Source organism: Rhipicephalus microplus, chromosome 5 (genome assembly GCF_043290135.1).
Source record: "Rhipicephalus microplus isolate Deutch F79 chromosome 5, USDA_Rmic, whole genome shotgun sequence".
Classification (NCBI taxonomy): Eukaryota; Metazoa; Arthropoda; class Arachnida; order Ixodida; family Ixodidae; genus Rhipicephalus; species Rhipicephalus microplus.
Window position 1 is genome coordinate 13,478,153 of NC_134704.1, and position 19,825 is coordinate 13,497,977.

The following is a 19,825-nucleotide window of genomic DNA, read 5'->3' on the forward strand; positions in this document are numbered from 1 at the left end:
ACACGTGGACAGATAATGAAGAAAGTTGAGTTATCCCTAATAAAAAATTTGTGCAAAATTATTTAAATACATGTGCCGAAGTAATGTACAATCAGCAAACAGTGCCCTTCAGTCTGTTTACCGAACGACCAATTTGTATATATACAGAAACGAATATGTAAAAAAAACTTTACTATAACCCTTGAGGTCCTCTAAACAGGCTGAACATCAAAACAACCATTAAAACGCCACTCACCAGGTTTTGAAATTTCAAGCTGACAAGCGCAATTCGTTGATGAGGCGTTCACGATTACGTCTGCCGAAATTCGCAAATTTCACAATGAACGTTCCTCCCTTTTTTGTTTGCGGGCACATGCCCAGAGAATGAGTGCATGACGTGTGCATATGAATGGCCCTACGTACACGGCAATGCAGTGACACTGGTCCTCTACGTAGACAACTGTGCTCTGACATTGCCAACAGTGACATGTGACATGGTGATTCAACACGACATGCATAGTTAATGTATTTATTGCTTGAAGAGATCAATAAATCCCTAGATAAATAATGAGAAACAATAAGGGAACATGAGCGTTCCTTTTTTTTTTTTTCCCCCCCCCGCGAATCACAACAAGATGTGGAGCTAATAAGCCAGCGTTTCGCATGCGTTCGTGTCCCCGCGGTCAGCGCATCGAGCAGACGACAGCTGTGAAAGCGAAAGTAATGCTCCTACACGTTCACGCATTCATTGTGTTCATATATTCTACCGCATACAAGCCAGCGTTTCCAAACCATCCCGCAGAAACAGGCAGTAAACCTCAAAACAAGACTGGTCAACAACAACAAAAAAAATGCCGCTCGCGTCCGAGAGGGTTGGGCTTGTTTGGGCACGTCATGCGCATGTGACCTCTTGGCCGGATGCCGGAGAGGGTAGGGATGAGATTTGGCTTGCAAAGGTTATGCGGGGGAGCGGCAAGGGTTCCGAGCTTGCCTTCTCTCATCCTCGTTTCGCGCTGCTAAAAAAAAAAAGTTTTCACAGCTCATAATGAACCGATTCTGAAAATTTTTGTAGCAAAATCTTTGTCATCGGACACCCAACAACTTCCATGGTCTAACCAAAATTTGGCATGGGGCCTGGTGAGTGGCCCTTTAACATCATACGCTGTGCCATCCACGCTGCCACTAGCTACCAAAGGTACTCACACTGTCACCAGTTGAGCGCAGCTTGTAAAAGGGGACGACATAGAACCAGGATCCCTCATTGCCATTGGCATCAAGGGACACCCGCATGGCATTCTTCTCGAGCAGTGCAGGCAGCCGCTTGTTCACAGTCAGGTACTTGTTGCTCTTTACGTGCAGCAGCTGCACCACCCCTCCGTACTGTACCACTTCTCCCACCAGCTTACGCTTCTCACTCTCATTCTGCTTCTTCTCCAACTCGGCAGCGTGCTGCAATTCACAAATGGTTCCATTACAGATGGCATTAAACATCCCAAAGCAAGGGTAGACACTTGGCCAAGTTGATAAAGCATAGTAACGAATGTCAATGAGATAAAATAAACAGGACAAGATGCCGGTATGATAATATCGTAACGGATTCATTTGTTTTCTGAATCATCTAAAAGTGCACACAAATGATCCAAGAAAGAGTCGTGGTAACGTTCTCACTTTCTGCTTACTACACCTTAAATGCTCTTCCTTCACTTGCAGTTGTGGCTAGCACTGCTGCTCTCTATCATTAAAACATTATCTAGCAAAAACTACAAATTCACAGTTCTTTTCCAAAGTACAAAGTTGTCATATTAACCTATGCTACAGTAGAGGTTTTTCAGCGAATACTCAATCTGTTTAGGGAAAGCAGTGTTCAACAAGAATTCTATACTGCATCTCATAACTACCTTGTAGCAGTGCCCAATCTATGAGGAGTGCACATACAGTAACCTTGCACAGCACACCATATAGTTCTGTCTGTAACTCTTTCACTATCAATGAGGTACAGAAGCTTCAACTGTGTTTCATGCATGACACATTACAGCGATATGTGTTACGTTAGGCCCTTCACACATGCGCTCCAAACTTTCTAAAATATATCATGCATGACACATTACAGCGATACGTGTTACGTTAGGCCCTTTGCACATGCGCTGCAAACTTTCTAAGATATTGTAGGAATTACCGGCTGTTAACCGCAGATTCAGGGTGTGTTCCAATACTCACCGCAGATAGCTAAACAGACAGCTTAATGGACGGCGGCCATCTTAAGTCCCATTTCAATTCTCGCGTAGCCGGCAAAATAGACAGCTCCGAGAAGACCACATGATAGACAAATACGATGCTGGCTACTTGGCTGTATAAACAAGATAACGGCTCAGCAAATCGCTCAGATAGATCAAATCTTGCTGGAATGATCGTCTGCACACAAGCAGACACTTTCCCAGATGCTCAATATGAGTAACGCTTATTTGTCTTTGATTTCAACACGAAATGAGCCAGAAAATAGAACTGTTACGTTTGTTTATTTTAGCTTTTTCTTCTCAACGCGAGGTGGCGCATCGTCGCGTAAAAGCCACCCAGACGTGTTCCAATTCTCGGACAGCATGGGCTCGTTGCTGTCTTTTTAGCAGTCTTCGTAGACTGTCTACGTGCTGTCTAAGAATTGGAACACAGCCACAGTCAATGACCTTTCAAAGGTCTTCATGTATCGTAATAGTCACCCTAACCACAATGACATACAGCAACACAACAGCACCCATACAGCCCAGGCCCTCCGCTTCCTTCCAAATTCATGCTTTTCACTGGCTCTCTGCTTGGACAGAAAGAAGTAAATGGTATAATATGTCGTCGCTTGGTCTTACCTAACATTGAAGAAAAATCTTGAGGTATCTTTTTTTACTATTAGGTGGCTCACTTGCTTTGATGCTGTTGGACTAGTACTGAGGCCATGCCTAGCCTTTTAAAAATGGTTTGATGTCAAATGTGCAGATGGCACCACAACAACAGCACCAGTGATGCAATGAGAAGGTGAAACACCCGGAATTTCTCTACTATTTTCTGTGCCAATAATTCACTGTTCCCCTCAAGACATGACAGCCACTGAAAATACAACTAAATTCGTGGAGCACTGTAGGGTCAAACATCCACTATTTTCTAAGAGAAGTTAGGTTAGTATCGCCACATGCGTTTAGTTCTGTCAAAAAAAAAAAAAAACCCTGCTGAAAGTTTCAGTTGGATGCTGTTATAAAAAGAATCAATGCAAAACACCCTGAATGTCCATATTATTTTCTGTGCCAATAATTTGCTGTCTAACTCAAGAATGATACATAAAGACCTTTGAAAGTGCGTTGACTGAAGCTGCAAAGTGCTGTAGGAACATCCACTATTGTCCATAAGAATCTAGGTTAGTAGCACTATATGCATTCAGTGCTGTTGAAAAAAGAATCAGGTGAAAGCCCCAGTATGGACACCATTCTAAAAAAAACTGTTATGTTATGTTCCCTGTTATGACCCTCAAGCGAGGGTTGACAGTATTATTAAAGACTGTGCATTAAAAAACAACTGTGTTCCTCCCAAATGCCAGCGAATGCGCTCTGCACAAGTGGTTTATAGAACATCAAATAAATGTCGAGGTGGTGTACCAAAAGAAGTTTATGTGTGTTATATTAACTGCAGGGGACAAGTATTAACAAGGTAGGCGATCCAATGCCAAAAAGACGACAAACAGACGAGACGAAGATAAACTAGTTTTGAGGGGATTTCGCTTTTCCTATTGGCTAAAAAGCCCTGAAGGTTCCACACACATACTCATTTTACCTTTAAGTATGAAACATGACTTTTTATCACTGAGAGAAAGTTAGAACGAAAGAAATGGTGGTATAAAACTAAACAGGTAACACCAGAACTACACTATATCTGAGTGCATCAGCACAACAAAACTCCGATTTCAATTTCACTGCCAATAATTACAAAAATTTTCTCGTCCCACAGATCACAAGAACATGTGGTGTTTGTTCCCATCTTTACCTGGTGTCTTAATTCCTATTTGCACCACCACAAGTTGCCTAAATATATGCAGTATTACCTAACCAACCAATTTATTCTGTTCATCGTCTCAAGTCAAGCTACCAAAAGCTTTATATTGTAAGCTATAGATCAACTAAACACACACGTTTATAGATGCTGCCTTATGTGTGTATGTTTGTGCATGTATATATTATCACATTGTGCATGTGCCTCACTAAGAAATGGGAGAAGAAGAGGATAGAGTAAAAGGGCAGTATCTCTAGGCAGATAGTCTTGCCAAGAGAGCTTTGCTCCATCAATATGTCTATGGATGCATAAATACACACACATACCAAACATATTGACCACTCCCTCCCTCTGGTGACACCGAGATAAATATGGCTGTATTTGAGTGGTTACGAACCGTGAATCAATGACTAATCAGATGTCCTCATTACAGTTGTAAAATTTAACTGTGCAAGAAAAATCTTAACAGTATAGCAACATGATAACTATAATGTAGCTTGCCCACTTCCATTGGCTTGTAAGGAGGCAGTACATTAATATGAAGCTGATGTAAATTGATAGCGTCCCTAGTTTGATGCATCACTTTTTTTTTCTATCTTCCATTTACTTTTTCATGAAATGTATTCGGCGCTACAGTTAGTAATATCATATTACCCAAAACGTCTTCAGCCTCTGGTAACTGCATGGAAAAGAAATTACGAAAATGAAACCTCCCCTCACTTTGATAATTGCTTGTCGCACTCTTTTCAAGGCAGTAGTTTAGCGTTATTATTATACAAATTGCACTACACCTAACTATCTATTTAACAGCTCTCACATGCAGTTTTTTCAGCAGCACGGCATCTGTAGCGCTGGAGGCACTTTGCTTGGCTGCTTTCCAGAACTGCTTCTGGGCCGAATACCGGTTCATGGGGCACATCTTGAACAAGCAATCTGAAATAAAGACGTGCCGCTTTTAAAACCATCAAAGCACTGTGACACGTTTGGTTATTTCCCCTTTATTAAAGAGCCGTTTGCTATCTAACCTCGAAACTTTTTGGGTGGGTTGGCCAGATCCCCAGCCTCTGGTTGCACCACGCACCGGTCATCGACCAGGCTGGAGAAGAAAGCACACAACTTTTTGAGTAAAACATACGTCATGAGCGTCGGTTTGGGAAGCACCATGATGCTCGAAAACTCACCCTAATGTACACAGGAAACCGGACACAGTGCCCTCGGCGTAGAGAGACACTATGTCTCCAATGTGGAGCAAGCTCGAAGTGCCTATCAAGTCGCACATATTTGATGTGTTTGCACGTGCACAGCACAAGTGAATATGCAGTTTATTCAAGCCGGGGCGGCTTGGTTCCTGCTTTTTTCCGCAGGACGGGCTACATCAAGGCCAATTGCGAACGGGCGTTGCCAAAACTTGTCCGTCACTTCCACGAGGACTTTTGGCTGTGGCGATTTCCTTGGCGCACAATTCAACGTTAGGAGTTCACAAGCAGGCCGCTCAGCAGAACTAGAGTCGCACCTTCCATCGAAACGCTGTTGGAACGAAAGTGAGCACAGGATCGGAAACCGGGCCGAACAGGCTGTGCGAAAGAACGCAATTGAGAGCTACGGCATATCCACAGCACCGCTAGCCAGCTGGACGCTTTACTTGGTTTTTTGTGAGCGAATGACTTTATGACGTCTCGCTGATGGAGCTGCCACACCGGGCCCGTAAATCTCCGGCAGCTGAACTCGGCGTGCGTCTAACACCAACAGCAATCTCTCACGTTACCAAATCTGCTTCAGATTCTGCCAAGTGGCCGCGCCACAGTCGCGCGCTGTAGCGCCTCTTGAGAGTGAATGGGGCGAGCGCGAAGCACTCAGAACACATTCGAAGTGTGTGCGGCTTTCTCCGGCGGTGCGACGCGTAGTGTGACTTTACGATACACTTCTGTTATTTGTTCTTGTAGCCATTGAAATTAAGTAGGTGGCCCGATGCCTCTTCCACCAGCTCTTCTGGCAAGATTAAAGAAGCGCGGGATTGTAAAAGCCAGCGAAGCCGAACCATCGGCAGGTGAGCGCTACAAATGTCGATCTCCACCGTCACTCGTGCAAAGCTTACGTAACATTTCCATTCAACCAGCAATCGCGTCCAAGGTGCAATAACGAACACTGTTGTGATGCTGTCGGGGCAAGGTTCGGAACTATACATGGCATGCCTGTATTTGGCTGATTGATGTTTCCGTCGTGTGTAGTTTGATGGGCATCTGACACTAGTGATTGTTACGAAAATAACCTCGTTCTGGCTCAGTATGAACTAAGAAGGTTGAAATTGGCATCGCATAAATTCGTTGCCATCTCTCCTATTTTTGTTAGAAACGGGACAGAGAAAAATCAAGCAGTGATTGACTAAAGGCAGGGAGAGAGAAAACCACCAAGAATATGAGCCAGCTGCTAGACCAGAACAACACAATCTATGAAATATGCATTGTAACATGAGCGCATGATCTAGCTGATATTTGAAGTAAATTCGCTGTTACTATGGCACTCATTTTTGTTATTATCAATGCATTTTCTGATTCTCGATATTCTGTGCTTTAGTGGTGACGATTGAAGACTGTAAAATATGTGCATCCTTACTTATTAAGTACCCTCTTTTCATAATGAAAATGCTGCATGGAGTGCATTACAAAATGCATAACTAATTAATGAGTCTTTTCTTTCTCTTGCATTTGTAGTTCATGATAATATACTCCTTTACTTCAAATCAGAATGACGTTTACCTCATGGTGGCTCGTAATGTTTTCATATGCCCCATAAATTATCTGATAATCACTTCGTGTTGTGCATGTACATTCGTCACAAAAATTATAAACGGAGTACGAGTAATTTGTCCTGTGTTCTATTCATTTGGGCTACTTATTGTTTTTATGTGACAGCCTGCAGTCTATTTGCAATTTGCACTGACCCATTTCATCCGTACAGCTGATCAGCCAGAGGAGGAGGTCATTGCTGAAGACTATGATGACATTATTCGACCTGTGGGAGGTGGGGAGACACGTATAGGCGGGCCCATCCCAGGATGCCCCAACAAGTGGAACTTGTACCATGAATGCAGTGCATTCTGTCAAAAGCACTGGGGTGCTGGCAAGCTGAAGGAGTCGCCTCGCACCGAGCGCAAGCGCTTGCGTATGCTCCGAAAGTACCCACTGCCAGAGGGCTGGTGCGAGCTGTATGATCCTGGCACGTACGTACCAAGCAAAGCAGCACCTTTTAATGCTAATAAAGTGTTGTCAGCATAGAACTAGTAGTACACATGCAGGACACATTGTAAAATATAATGAAAGAGATTTGTTTCCATAAGCAGATGTAAAGTAACGAGTGAAACTTGTGTGACTGAAACTGAAAGTGCCTTGACTGGCTACTTCATGTCTATGTGTATTTTAAGTGAAGTAGACACCCTTTAAGTTATGGTAATTTTAGGCCAGTCATCAAATAAAAGTTATGGGAATGAATTTGTACATTTGCACATGTCATCTATGCTTACATGTCCCATACTTGTAGCTCTACTCACTTACTTACATTATGTACAAGTTATTTACACCAACCAAGTTCTGCTTTGAGTATGTTATTTGATGCATAGTATTTGAGCATGCCTGTTTAAATGGATTGCTGCTCAAGATTATGGTATAGATCGCTAGTTTTCCAATGTTGTATTCATATTGCTTATTATTATTGCTTGTCAATAATGGCACAGTTAATTTCTTGGTCAAATACATATTGGAAGCCTAGCACGAAGCAACCAGGCGGTACCATAAAGTTCAATATATTATAACTAATAAATGGTCTGGCCCTGATGTGATTTTTATTTTGTTTTACACTTTATTGGAATAAGAAATTCGGCAGATCTCATATACCTTTGGAATCAATGTTATGCAAGACGTGCAGATGGAACGTGGCTGTGCTGTAATTTTTTTATTGAGCAAAATCTTACAAAGTGACGCTAAAGTTATGTACAAATGCACGCACAGACATATGTTAAACACCTGCATGTGTTTCATATAACCAGTTGTTTACAGTTGTGTAACGATGCCAACAGCAACATGGATATTAGCCACACCAGAAGTGGCAAGCTGATATGAAGCTCTAGTGCTCGCGAGGATGGCACCCCTGGACACTGCTACATAAATTAACTTCAGCAGATGGCGGCCAACTACAATTGACATATTAACCTGACATGACGACTGTATCTTAGGAGTACATATGTAATGTTTATAAAATAGGATAGCCAGTACTGCAACCACAATTGACGAACATTAGGGTCTATTTGAAAAGTATTTCCAAGAGGTGGCATGGCTCTGTCATAGAATATTTGATTGCCAAGCAGAATACTGGGGTTTGATTCCTGCTGGGAGCCGAGTCTGTACAGTTTGCAGAATTGGATTCACCAGTCATTACTTGCAAATTTTAAGCCTGCATGCAGGCTAAAGTCAGCGTTCTAGGATCTCTTGTGTGTCAATTTGTCACTGCAAGCTTTCCAATACCTTCAAGCGCACAAAATATTGAATATTTACCTTCTGGCTCGTATTCCCACAGCAAATATATAGAGCTATTGTGCAGATACAAGAGAAGGCACAACCTATGTTTAGCATCAGAGAGGCATAAATATGTTATTTGCAATAAAGTAGTGCTGTAAGAGCATCATATTTAGAAAGGCTGTGTTTTGAGAGGGCCAAAAGTGGTTGCTTATTGTAAAAACAAATTAAGAAAAAAACAGAAAGTGGCTGCTGGCCACCTCGTAACCCTGGAGACTGAAAACTGAGCAGTTGCTGGCAAATTAACAAGTGTAAGAAAAAGTAAATGAATGGCATTAGTAGATATAGCTTGGTGAGTACATTATAAAGTGAAACATATGCATACTCATGTTTGCTTGAATGCACCTTGTGAGAAATCACTAAAGAGAAGGTCGAATAATGGTAACAAGATATTATATAAATGGTGATACGCAGCTCTCAGGGCTATATTAAAAAGTAATTATAGTAAGTCCATAATCATGGCCTGATATTAGAACTATGCTTGGACAGGATTGTAATGCAGTTCTTGGCAGGTATATCATTCAATGCCATTGAGCACCAGTACCACTCCATCTTAAATGTGTTTGTAGGGGCAGGCACTACTACTGGAGGGAAGGGAGCGAGGATGTCACCTGGATGCCACCTCGGCACCCAAGGGCAAAAATTTCATTGCCAGCGGAGAAGCTCAGAGGTGTGTTTTTATTGTTTCTCTCTCTCTCTCTCTCTCTCTCTCTCTCTCTCTTACATTCTCCTTTCTAAGAAACCTTACAATCTTTACAGCAAACATTGTAAGACACTCACAAAGAAAGCACTACATGTCCATAGTATTGCATATTTATTTATTGAATACTGCAGACATGTAGGTCAAGGAAACGTATATTAAATACAGTGAATACATTTTGTGTAGCAAAAGAAATTAATGCTGGATTAGATTGAACACTTTGGCAAAACAAAACAGTATTATTAATACAAGATTATGATGTCAATTCAATTTTGTAATTCTATTCAGTTGTAGTACAAGCAAGAAAATAATGCTTGAATGTGTTTGTTCTTGCAAATGAAAATGTTAGTTCATCATACTTATGGTGGCATTTGGTTCTGGTCAGTAGCTGGGTATTTATGTTTGCCCTCCTGCTTTTTTTTTTTTTTTTTCTCAGAACTCATATCGGATGCAGATGATGGTCAGGAACTTGACAGTGCAGTAAGTAAAATTTGCATCCTCGTGGTTTTGAAACAAAAAAATTATTAGCACAATGAACTTGGGGCAGAACATTCCCCAAAAATGCTAAGAAACTGTTACCACTGAAATTTTTGCAGTTAATGTACCTTGCTGTTAGCTTGGTTGCAAAACAAGGTTTTGCATATAAAGTTCCAAGTTTTAAATACTTGTAAGCAGCCTAAGCAAAATTAACATTTATGTATTGTATTCTTTCATTTTTTATTACTTTTGTGTTATCTGTTTGCTATTACGGGCCTTTGAGGAACATGTTGATTGCTTGAATTGTGAACTTAGCATTCTCTTCACAATAGGCTATGGGGTATGTGTTGCAGCAGTACCACACATTGTCTGTTTAACAGGGCTCAGAAGATGACATGCTAGATGAAGATGAGGTTCCGCTTCCACCCCGGCGCTCTCGTGAATCTGTGAGCTCTAAAGGATCATCGCATGGCCGTTCGGATCGTCGTGGTGAGTTGTGCAAGGACTTGTGTTTTTGAGTTCTAGGATTAATATGCATTTTATTTTTATTTTAAAAAAAAAATAGAAGAGGAAAAAATAGTTGTGGGCTATAGCACTTTATGGTTTCTGAAGGGTGTGTTGGGGGCTAGTTAGTAAGACAATATTTATCGAACTGGAACTGCACTGGGGCTGAGACACCAGCGTAGAAGACAGGACAAACGCAGTCCTGTCTTTTATTCTGGTGTCTCATCCCCAGCGCAGTTAAAGTTCTCAAAATTATAGAAGACTATTTCAGCACTCTACGTGAATTGAGTATTTACCTTTAGTGTTCCATTAACGAAGTGATAGCAATATAGGGAGCTTGCTTGTCTCATAATTAGACTGTCAGAGCACAATAATAAGCTTGTTTGGCTTCACACTGTGTTGTTTAACTATGCATATATATATTTTTTTTCCAGAAGCTCTCTCTTTAAATTCGTTTTACATGAGGGGCAGCAAGCTTTTTTGACAAACTGGGTATCTCCTCTAACATAAATTGTTGCTAACAAAGTATCCAAAACAACTGCTGCTTTGTATCATACTCTCATTTTTCTTGAAAAGCTCCTAAACCACCCCTAATATTGTTTCAAACATTCCAAGTGAACACACGCATCGTGTGCACAATGTCGTCACAATCAACGATGCCACACCTGACAACGCTCTGAGCCACTGGCACACCACAAGTTCAAAGAAACTATCCCTTCGGACCTTTCCGATCTCAGTGTGATGTCTAGAAATTGAATCTTGCGTGCAGCACGTTCATGCTGCAATTCGTCGAACAACCGGTCAGAGTGAAGAAAGGAAAGTAAGGTAAACAAGTAGAGATATGTGAGGAGAAAGAGAAAATGCGTGGTAAAAGAAAATTTGTGTATGTGAGGGGAGTGGTAAGGCAAGGAGTAAAAAAAAAAAAGACTCAGGTGATGAGAGGAGAAACACCCAGAAGGGGCACTCGGCAAGAGGGCAAAGTGGCTTGGAGAGGGATGCCAGTGGAGGGTAGCGAAGCAAAGGGCGAAAACGGCAATCGCCATGTTTTGATAAATGTGTCTAACTCTGCTATTACGGCACTGTTTTGAAAAATTCTCACAACTTTGTGTTCTGAGCGCATTTTCTCACGGCTCTGAGCGCATTTTGCGGCCGAGATAGCCTGCGAGATCAATTCCTGTGAACATGCGTATATCTGCAAAATATCAACAGCGAACATAGCTTGGAAGGCATTTTGCATGTTGCGTGCGTGACCGAGTATTGCACCCTCAAACATGACCCACAGTGACCCCTCTACCTCCCTCAGGTCACCACGCTGCAGTCAAAACAAGTTATGATGATGTCATAGCCCCCATTTTTTTCTTTTTGGTACATTTGTTCTAGCACACTTTCGTGTGGCAGCTGCTAGCGAGTCCATGGCTATGGCACACACGTTGTAAGTTGTGTTTAGTGACACTACTGTCTCGTTTTTTGTTCGAACGAACTTCTTGATGCATATTGTCCGGAACTGCATCACAGTTCTGTGTGCTGACGTGGTCTAGCATTGCTCACGCTAGGTGGTGATAGGTGCACCCAACAACTTGTCCTTTTTGGAGCTTTCTCAAGCCGGAACTTAGACTGGTTAGTAATGAGGAGGCTATATAATGAATTATCTGTTATGCATAGTAGCAAACGAAGTGCCGTCTTATGACTAGCAGGCCCCAGCAACATACTGCAGAAAAAAAAAATGCGAGGTCAGAATTTTTGTGTCAGTTCCACTATGAGAGTTTATATCTATACTTAATTCAACAGTTTTGATTTCTTAGCTCAGGCATGTAAGTTGTATAATGTGAACTTGCATGACACGTCGATACATATGCCATGAACAGAAGCGGTATGTTTTTGTGCAAAATAATGCATCAGTATTTCCACATGTGATCGTGTCTTAAACTTGTGTTTTCAGGTGACAGATCACGCAGCAACGACCTTGACCCAATGGATCCTGCTGCATACTCGGATGTTCCACGGTATAAATATCAGGCTCACACATTGCTTTTTCTTTTTCTGAAAGTTCTACATTAACTACTTGTATCCTTTAAGATGGTGAAGCTACAAGTAAATTCAAGCTAATAATATGACCAAAGGCTGCATGTGACGCAAATGTGTTCGGAAAGGCTGAAATGCATGCATGATTTGCAAGCATCGCAGCTTTCTTAGATTAAAATGTTTAGCATAACTCAGCAAATTTTTGCTTGCATGGTCGACTACATCGGTTCATGTAAAACAGTACACCTTGCTGTAAAATAAGGGAACTACAAGAACCCCAAACAAGCATGTACTTAAGTGCAGGAATGACTTACTTGACTTGAACCAGTTACTGGCAAAAAATGCCTAAAATAATTAGTTACGTTATAACTATACATGCAGTCTCCGTCACCTCCTTCCTTAATGAGGAGGCTTTTGCTCAGATCCATATAAAATTGTAATATTGTTACACAAAATCTTTTTACACCTGTGAAAATTGCAGTCATGTGTTCGTGGGAGTATTTGCTTAGAATTTTATGGTTGGTTACCATATGTATTAAGTCGATTTCTAAATCAAAACGTGAGCTTATACTTACTAAATGGTGTCACTAAGCAGGACGAAGACACCATTTTGTGTGTGTGTGTGTGTGTGTGTGTGTGTGTGTGTGTGTGTGTGCGCGTGTGTGTGTGTGTGTGTGTGTGTGTGTGTGTGTGTGTGTGTGTAATTATGAATTTTAGCCAACTAGCTTAGTTGTCAGTTCTTCATTACAGGGGTAGTAGGTAGGCTAGTTTGCCTTTTTTTTTTTTTTTCAAGTTAAAAATAAAGGTACCTGGGCAGGCCTCATAATGCATAGTAAAGACAACCTGTAGTCAATCAAAGTGACAGAATCAATACCAAAAGATGGGAAATGCAGCCGAAGACAGCAGCGAGTTAGATGGGATAATTAAATAAAAAATATTGCAGGAATAAGATGGCATTGGCTCACATAAATGATGCTGAATAGGCAATAGTTCAGAGAGAGAGGCCTTTGCCCTGCAGTGGACACTAAATGGGCTCACCATGATAATGATGATATTGTCATTGGCATGGAATAGACGGAAGTGTTATTACAGTTCATTTCACAACATGAAATTGGTACAACTCTGTCATATTTGTACACATCATAGCACATAAAGCAGAGTCCTGTCAAGGTAAACTTGAATGTGTCAAAAAATTTGTTCATCTTATCAAAAGTATGCCTTTTCAGAAATTGTCGAAGAATGGAAACTCTCCATTCTAGGTGCTCCTGAACATGAAAATCAAATAGCACAAGTGAGAAAAAGGCACATTTATTCCAATCCCCTGCTTCAAAGTATTATTTACATTTAGTTTGGGCAATCAGTCCTTTTTTTTTTTTGTTTGCACATTGAAAATCTGCAGTCTACATCAAATTTGGCATTTGACCAAATTTTTTCATGGATATTCTAGTTTCTTCGCATAAAAGTAGTGTGCCATATTATTTGAAGCAGTGCCTGTTGTGTCCTGCATGATCACTACTTTTCTCAGGGTTCTGTTGCAATCAGCGGCCTCATGCTTGACTGCTGGCCCGCAGGTTGCGAGTTCGAATCGGCAGCAACGGCATTTTAACTGGAGGCGGAAGTGCTTGAGGCTTGTATATTTAGATCTAGGTGCACATTAAAAAACCCCAGGTGGTCAAAATTTTCGGATCCCTTGACTAAGGCTGCTCCCATAATCAGATCTTCGTTTAGGGATGTTACACCCCATCAAATCTGTCTATAATTGAGAGTAAGGGCCCTGTACATTTTCTTTTTGTTGGCAGTGGGAGAGTGTAGCAGGTTGACAAAATGCTACCTGCTCATACCAGTGTGCAAGAAGGCCTCTCTGAATCTCTGACTGAGCCAAATGGGTAGTGTCTCTAATGGCTGAAGAACTTCTATTTGCACAACTTCTTGTTTGTTTGTTTTTGCTTAGAATTTGTTGAGAACTAACCAGATGCATTGAATCTTTGAAGATTTGACTTAACCATACTTGCATTACGAAAACCTGGTATTGAGTATTTAAATTGAGCCGACAGAGCCAAGAAGACCCTTTTCAAATTTGTGTGTGCAGAGGGAAGTGGTCTACAGGCCTGGAGAAAAGCAACGAAGCCAAGACAGGTGCTGACACGACTGCAAGTGGGCCACTTTACCAAATGCGCCCATACCCTAGTCCCGGTGCTGTCCTTCGCCTAAACGCTGGCAACCGTCAGAAGCAATCTGACGATGAAGAGGACGATGACTAGTTGGAACACTGTGAATTTATTTCTCCATCACCTAGCTCAATCGCATTGATTTCATACAGAAAGCCCTTCAACAAGGCATAAATGTTCATTTCCAAGTAACGCATTTGGGATCACTTGAGTGAATGCTTTAAACTTAGAATTTAGCCCCAAGAAACTCTCCTGCAGTCACCTCAGCCTACGCATTCTGTCCCAGCTCAGAATGGTTATCTGCCAAAAAATGCACGAGTGCAATCTTTTGATAGTCTCATACGGCACTATTAACACATAGAGGTACCGGTGAAACACTAAATGTAATGACATGTCAACAAATAGTGGCACAGCTTTGCAGAATATTGCGCTTCTTATGATTTTTATAGTGGTATTTACTAACAAACATCAATGTCACTCATGTAGTTCAAACAGTCACCCCCCCCCCCCCCCTGAGAAATGGAATACGCTTACGTGACTGGCAACACAAACCACAGGTTAGTTTTGGTACCATATTAATATTATATGCCAGAAGACTGTTTGGATGGCAGAAAGAAAAATGGTGCCACCACTGTGGAATGCCTACTATGATTGTGTTGTGAACAGCTTCGTATGATACATTTGAAAGGCAGCAGTATGAAAGGGACTCAGGCCGAGTTGTCAGCTCTGTGCGAGGACAATGATCCATCCTAGAGCTCTGTGGTCAGATGCCTCTGACGTGGGCAAACTCACAAGAAATGTATTCAGAAAACAGAGAGATTATAGGAGTCCCTGGGACTGCTGGCAAGTGTTGAGCTTAGAGCACTGTGCATGTTGGCTTAATCAAAAACATATCTTGTAACATTCTGCACAAATCCAAGCTATTGGTTCAATGAATTTTATGGCTGCTAACTCCCATGAACAAGAGACATCCAGAATGAAGTGGCCACAGCAGCGTTGCAGACGTGTCATAAAAGCCGTATAGTACTTTTTTTTCAAACACCTTGTCGCAATAACTGAATGTCCAACCAAGTGTTTGATGCTTGGACGACTATTATCTTACGGATTCTGAGAAAAGAGTGTATGTGCATCATTCATCAAGGTTCAACATATTCTGCATGGGTCACCTTGGTCATAAATTCTAGTACTATACTTTGCATCCCGAACTACTGTGAGGTATGTTAGTCAGCTTATATATGTGTACCATCTTGATAGGTTCACCTTCCTTCCTTGTTACCATGCCCTTTCCAGAGACACCTTGGTATGCCTTCTCATCACAATAAATTAATATGATGTGCGGTGTTACACTACAGAGATCGTATTACCAAGGAGACGGTGCCTACATCTGAATGAAAAAAAATCGTGCTAGACCAAAGGTGGTGCTGTTATTGAAAAAGGCCTAGTTGGGCATTCTCTAGTATCACAATCACGTTCTGTACATAAGTATTTCCAGCAAAGATTGAAATGGCCTAGCAAGTTTATATTGTGAACTTCTGATTAAAAAAAAAGCACAGAAAACATGGCACTGGAAGCCAGGTCCCTCTGCATAGTTGACACAGCACATTAGCATAGGCCATGAAACATTGCCCCATGTGCACTGCTGGTTCTTTCTTTTCCATTCTACAAAGGCTCTAATAGTCTACTTGGGCCAATGAAGGGATTAGCTAATTGGACTGAATGACCAGATGCTCTACAAATGTTCCATAAGCTACTATTTTGTGGCAAAAGGCAAAATCGTTTGTCAATAAGCTAACAGATGTGTACACTCTGTTTCGGGGGTTACTTGCAACAGTGGGGTAGGTACAGGTCTGATATACACTCCGAGATTTCTGTACCTAATTGGCCATAACTAAGAATGTAACAGTTTATGTCAAGATTCTTATGTCATAGTCAAGATGTCTCTGTACAAGTTCATAGCTGGGTTGTATTTCACGAAAGTGCTTGTGAAAGCCCTGGTTCTAGCCAGAAGCACTACCATGGCTGGCTTTTTATCACTCATCCTCAACTGGAAGTGTGCTGTCCTTGCATTTTGTCAATATTAGCTTATGCCACAAAAGTATGAAGGATAACAGCATGCACTCATACAGGAAGTAATAGGAGACAGGAAGACAGCAGAGTGGATTAAAGAACAAAACAAGGGTGGTCAGTATATTATAGTTAACGGTACTAGAGAGTGGGCCACGTAAAGCATAGGACAGATAACCAATGGTCAACAAGAACACTGGAATGGTTACCAGCAAGGACAGCATGTTTTGGGTGGATGAAATTAAATTTGCAAGCATAAAATAGATTTGGCTATTGCAAGATTGAGTAAACTAGAGATCATTGAGAGAGGCCTTGATCCTGTAATGGACACAAAAAAGACTGATGGTTGTTTCTGTGTGATGATGATGCTAGAGATTGGTTTAATGGGAGTTGCCACATCTTCTTGCCATCTTTTGCCAAGCCACTTCACCTTCATGAAATTCAAGCGATGTCGATTGTCCCTAAGCTGTTTTTTTATTTGTTTGCCGAGTAAATGCAGATGATATTACATCTAAATATACCGTGAAACAATGCTCAGAACAACAAGAAATGACAGTTGCTGGCACTTTGGAATTATGCTTCTGCAATTCTTCCAGTGAATCAACAACATTACACCCAATTTCAGGCTGTCTGCTAGCCAGGTCATTAGTATTGTGTATAAACATATAAAGAAAGTGCAAAAGTCATCGCAGACACTTCAGTAGAAGCACAGCCAGAAAAAACTAGGAAACCCGCAGATATAATGAAAGCTATACTACTAGCGAATGCATCACACTGTATTCAACTTGGCAATGCTGAATTTGATGTTACGCTTTAAGCTCCACGGTCTCGGGTTTGCAGCTGCAAAAAGACATCAACACTTCGCGCCTTGCTGAAATGGGCGAGAAAAAGGGGGCGTGCTGGAAAGCGTCACTAGTGCGCTCTGTAGTTCTGCTTCATCACCGCGGCCGTCGCGCGCCTCGACTTCAGGAGCGTGCGCTGCATAAAACAGGGCGCGCCCATGCCACCCAGCTGGAGGTCGTTAAAAACGCCTGTTCGACCGAGGCAACTTTTGAAATCGAGGTCAACCAGCGGGCAGGCGCGTGACGAGCCCCGCAAGGCGGTAGTCATGCTGCTCGTGCTCGTGGCCTCCCTCCTGGGCCATGCGACGAGCCACGCCGAGCTGCCCTGGTCGCGAGTGGCGCCCGGTGTATCCGCAGAAGCGTGCCACTCGGCGCCCGGCTCGGACGACCGACTCTACTGGCTCCGCGACGGCCAGCGGCTGCCGTCCCCGACGCCCGACCGGTTCTGGGAGCCCGGCGCCTACCTGTGTGTGCGTGAAGGGAACCGCACGGTTAGCTTGCTGCGCGCTCTGCTCGTGTCGGAAGAGGACGATCTCTGCGGCGACCGAAGTCGCCGACGTCGCGTGGCGGACGGCGTCCGCGCGCGCAACGCGCCTTGGGTGGCGCAGCTGCTGGTGTCCGGGCGCTTCGCGTGCGGCTGCAGCCTGATCGCCCAGCGGTGGGCCCTCACGGCCGCCCACTGCCTGCCGGAACGGGACGACGCCCAGCTGGCCGTGCTGCTGGGAGCGACGCGCCAGAGCGGCCCGCGGATCGGCGTGCTGCGCGCCGTGCCACATCCGGGCTACGTGCGCGGGACCCCGTCGCGAGAGCACGACGTCGCCCTGCTGCTGCTGGAACGGCGCTCCCAGCGTCTGACCGTGGCCTGCCTGCCTCCCGCGGAGAGCTACCTCGAGCGCTTCTCTCAGGGCGTCCTCTTCGGCTGGGGCCGCGTCGGACCCCGCGGAGGACCCGCGCTTAAGCTGCAAGAGGCGTCGCTGCCCATCGTCACCAGCCGCGAGCGCTGCGAGGCAGCCGTGGAGCACTTGGCGCGCACGGCGTTTTGCGCGGGCTTCGGCGAGGCTTACCGCGCCGACGCCTGCGAAGGAGACAGCGGAGGGCCTCTGGTCGGCTTCGCGGACGGGCGACCTGTGCTCTTGGGCGTCGTCAGCTGGGGACACGCGTGCGCCAGGCCCTTCACCTTCGGCGTGTACACGCGCGTGGACAGTTACTTGGCCTGGATCCGGGGCCACGTCACGAACGCTTCAGAAGCCCGATCACCCTCACTGACATAATAAAAGCTTCCTTTTAAGCCGAGTGACGTGCCTTTATGCCCCGGCCAATGTCGCGCGCAGCCTTGCGAAGTCTGTAGCACTCTGTATCATCCTGTCTGGACGTGCAGTTGCACACGAATACCTGAGAGCGAATGGGCATGGTAATGCTGTCGAGAGATATGACTTTGAAATTTGTAGTGCAACCAGTTGGGAAAGAGGTTGGTGTTGAATTATATAATATTCGAGGGATGTGGGGGGGGACCGGTTTACACCCTCTGTCATCCCTTATTTTCAGGTCACGAATGGCATGCACACTTCATAAGTTTGTCATATCTCTGAAGATTTTGATCAGATATCTTGAAAAAAAATGACTGTTGGGTGAGAAGAGAAGCGAGAGCTATTTACTGCGCAGTTACTGTTTTAAGATCACCTTGCTACTACTGTATGATGCAAATGATGGAGCTGCGTGGAAGCAAAATCCCACTAAATTGCTCCTTAATGAGCGCATAGTTGACTGTAATTTGCAGTCCAATTAATTTTCTTACAGTAAAAAAAATTGAATATAAAATGTCTGAAGGACGTTTGCTGGGCTGTGTGTAACGCGAACGTTTTCGAGGGGAATGCATTAGCCATAACCACCGTATCTACACTGAATGTATACGAAACAATACTATACAATCTCGTCAAGTATCGTCTACAGTAGTTTCTACCGTGATGGCATATGTGCGTTGCCCGTGAAGTTGACCCTACTGATCGAAAGGTAGAACGGCTCGCCAGGACTTTGACCCTGGAATTCCTAGACTGAAGGAGGGACGTGACAAGTGTGTGTCGCGTCTCTCCTCTAGTTCAGCTATGCTCTGACACGAGAATTCTTTGGTGCGTGTCTCAATCTTCACTCCTGAAGGACCTCCTTATCGTAGATTAGGGTAAAATCTTCACGCCGCCTCATCTTTCAGTGAGCGCACTTAAAGGGATGGATATGCCAAATTTTATTACCCCTAGCTTTGGCGCATGTGTGTCATATGTGTGTGTGTGTTCATGAACACACACACACACACACACACACACACACACACATATATATATATATATATATATATATATATATATATATATATATATATATATAAGGGAGAGAGGTGTATACCTAAGGGCTCGTATTTCCGTGTTTTAACACAATATTAATGAGATATAACAGACAGTAATGTCAAGGAATGTACAGGGG

The 19,825-nt window shown here is 43.2% G+C and overlaps 3 protein-coding genes across 4 annotated transcripts in view; 2 read left to right on the forward strand and 1 right to left on the reverse strand.

Moving 5' to 3' along the window:
* Itpr (Inositol 1,4,5,-trisphosphate receptor) overlaps positions 1-5,645 on the reverse strand; it is a 91,228-nt gene extending 85,583 nt beyond the window's left edge. For both annotated transcript variants that reach the window (XM_075894864.1, XM_075894863.1), the window contains exons 1-4: positions 5,187-5,645; positions 5,031-5,101; positions 4,823-4,938; positions 1,183-1,428 (exon numbers count right to left, since the gene is read on the reverse strand). In XM_075894864.1, the coding sequence (XP_075750979.1) occupies positions 1,183-1,428; positions 4,823-4,938; positions 5,031-5,101; positions 5,187-5,284 (531 nt within the window). In that variant the 5' untranslated portion in view covers positions 5,285-5,645. The remainder of the gene's footprint in view (positions 1-1,182; positions 1,429-4,822; positions 4,939-5,030; positions 5,102-5,186) is intronic.
* Positions 5,646-5,840: 195 nt separating this feature from the next.
* PQBP1 (poly-glutamine tract binding protein 1) lies at positions 5,841-14,640 on the forward strand. The gene is made up of 7 exons (XM_037426151.2): positions 5,841-6,052; positions 6,964-7,225; positions 9,143-9,243; positions 9,710-9,753; positions 10,131-10,239; positions 12,194-12,257; positions 14,366-14,640. The coding sequence occupies exons 1-7, from the start codon at positions 5,974-5,976 to the stop codon at positions 14,535-14,537; spliced, it is 831 nt and encodes a 276-aa protein (XP_037282048.2). The 5' UTR covers positions 5,841-5,973; the 3' UTR covers positions 14,538-14,640.
* Positions 14,641-17,381: 2,741 nt separating this feature from the next.
* On the forward strand, positions 17,382-18,643 carry LOC119174990 (coagulation factor IX). The gene has a single exon (XM_037426150.2). The coding sequence runs from the start codon at positions 17,509-17,511 to the stop codon at positions 18,619-18,621; it is 1,113 nt and encodes a 370-aa protein (XP_037282047.2). The 5' UTR covers positions 17,382-17,508; the 3' UTR covers positions 18,622-18,643.
* The last annotated feature ends 1,182 nt before the right edge of the window (positions 18,644-19,825 follow it).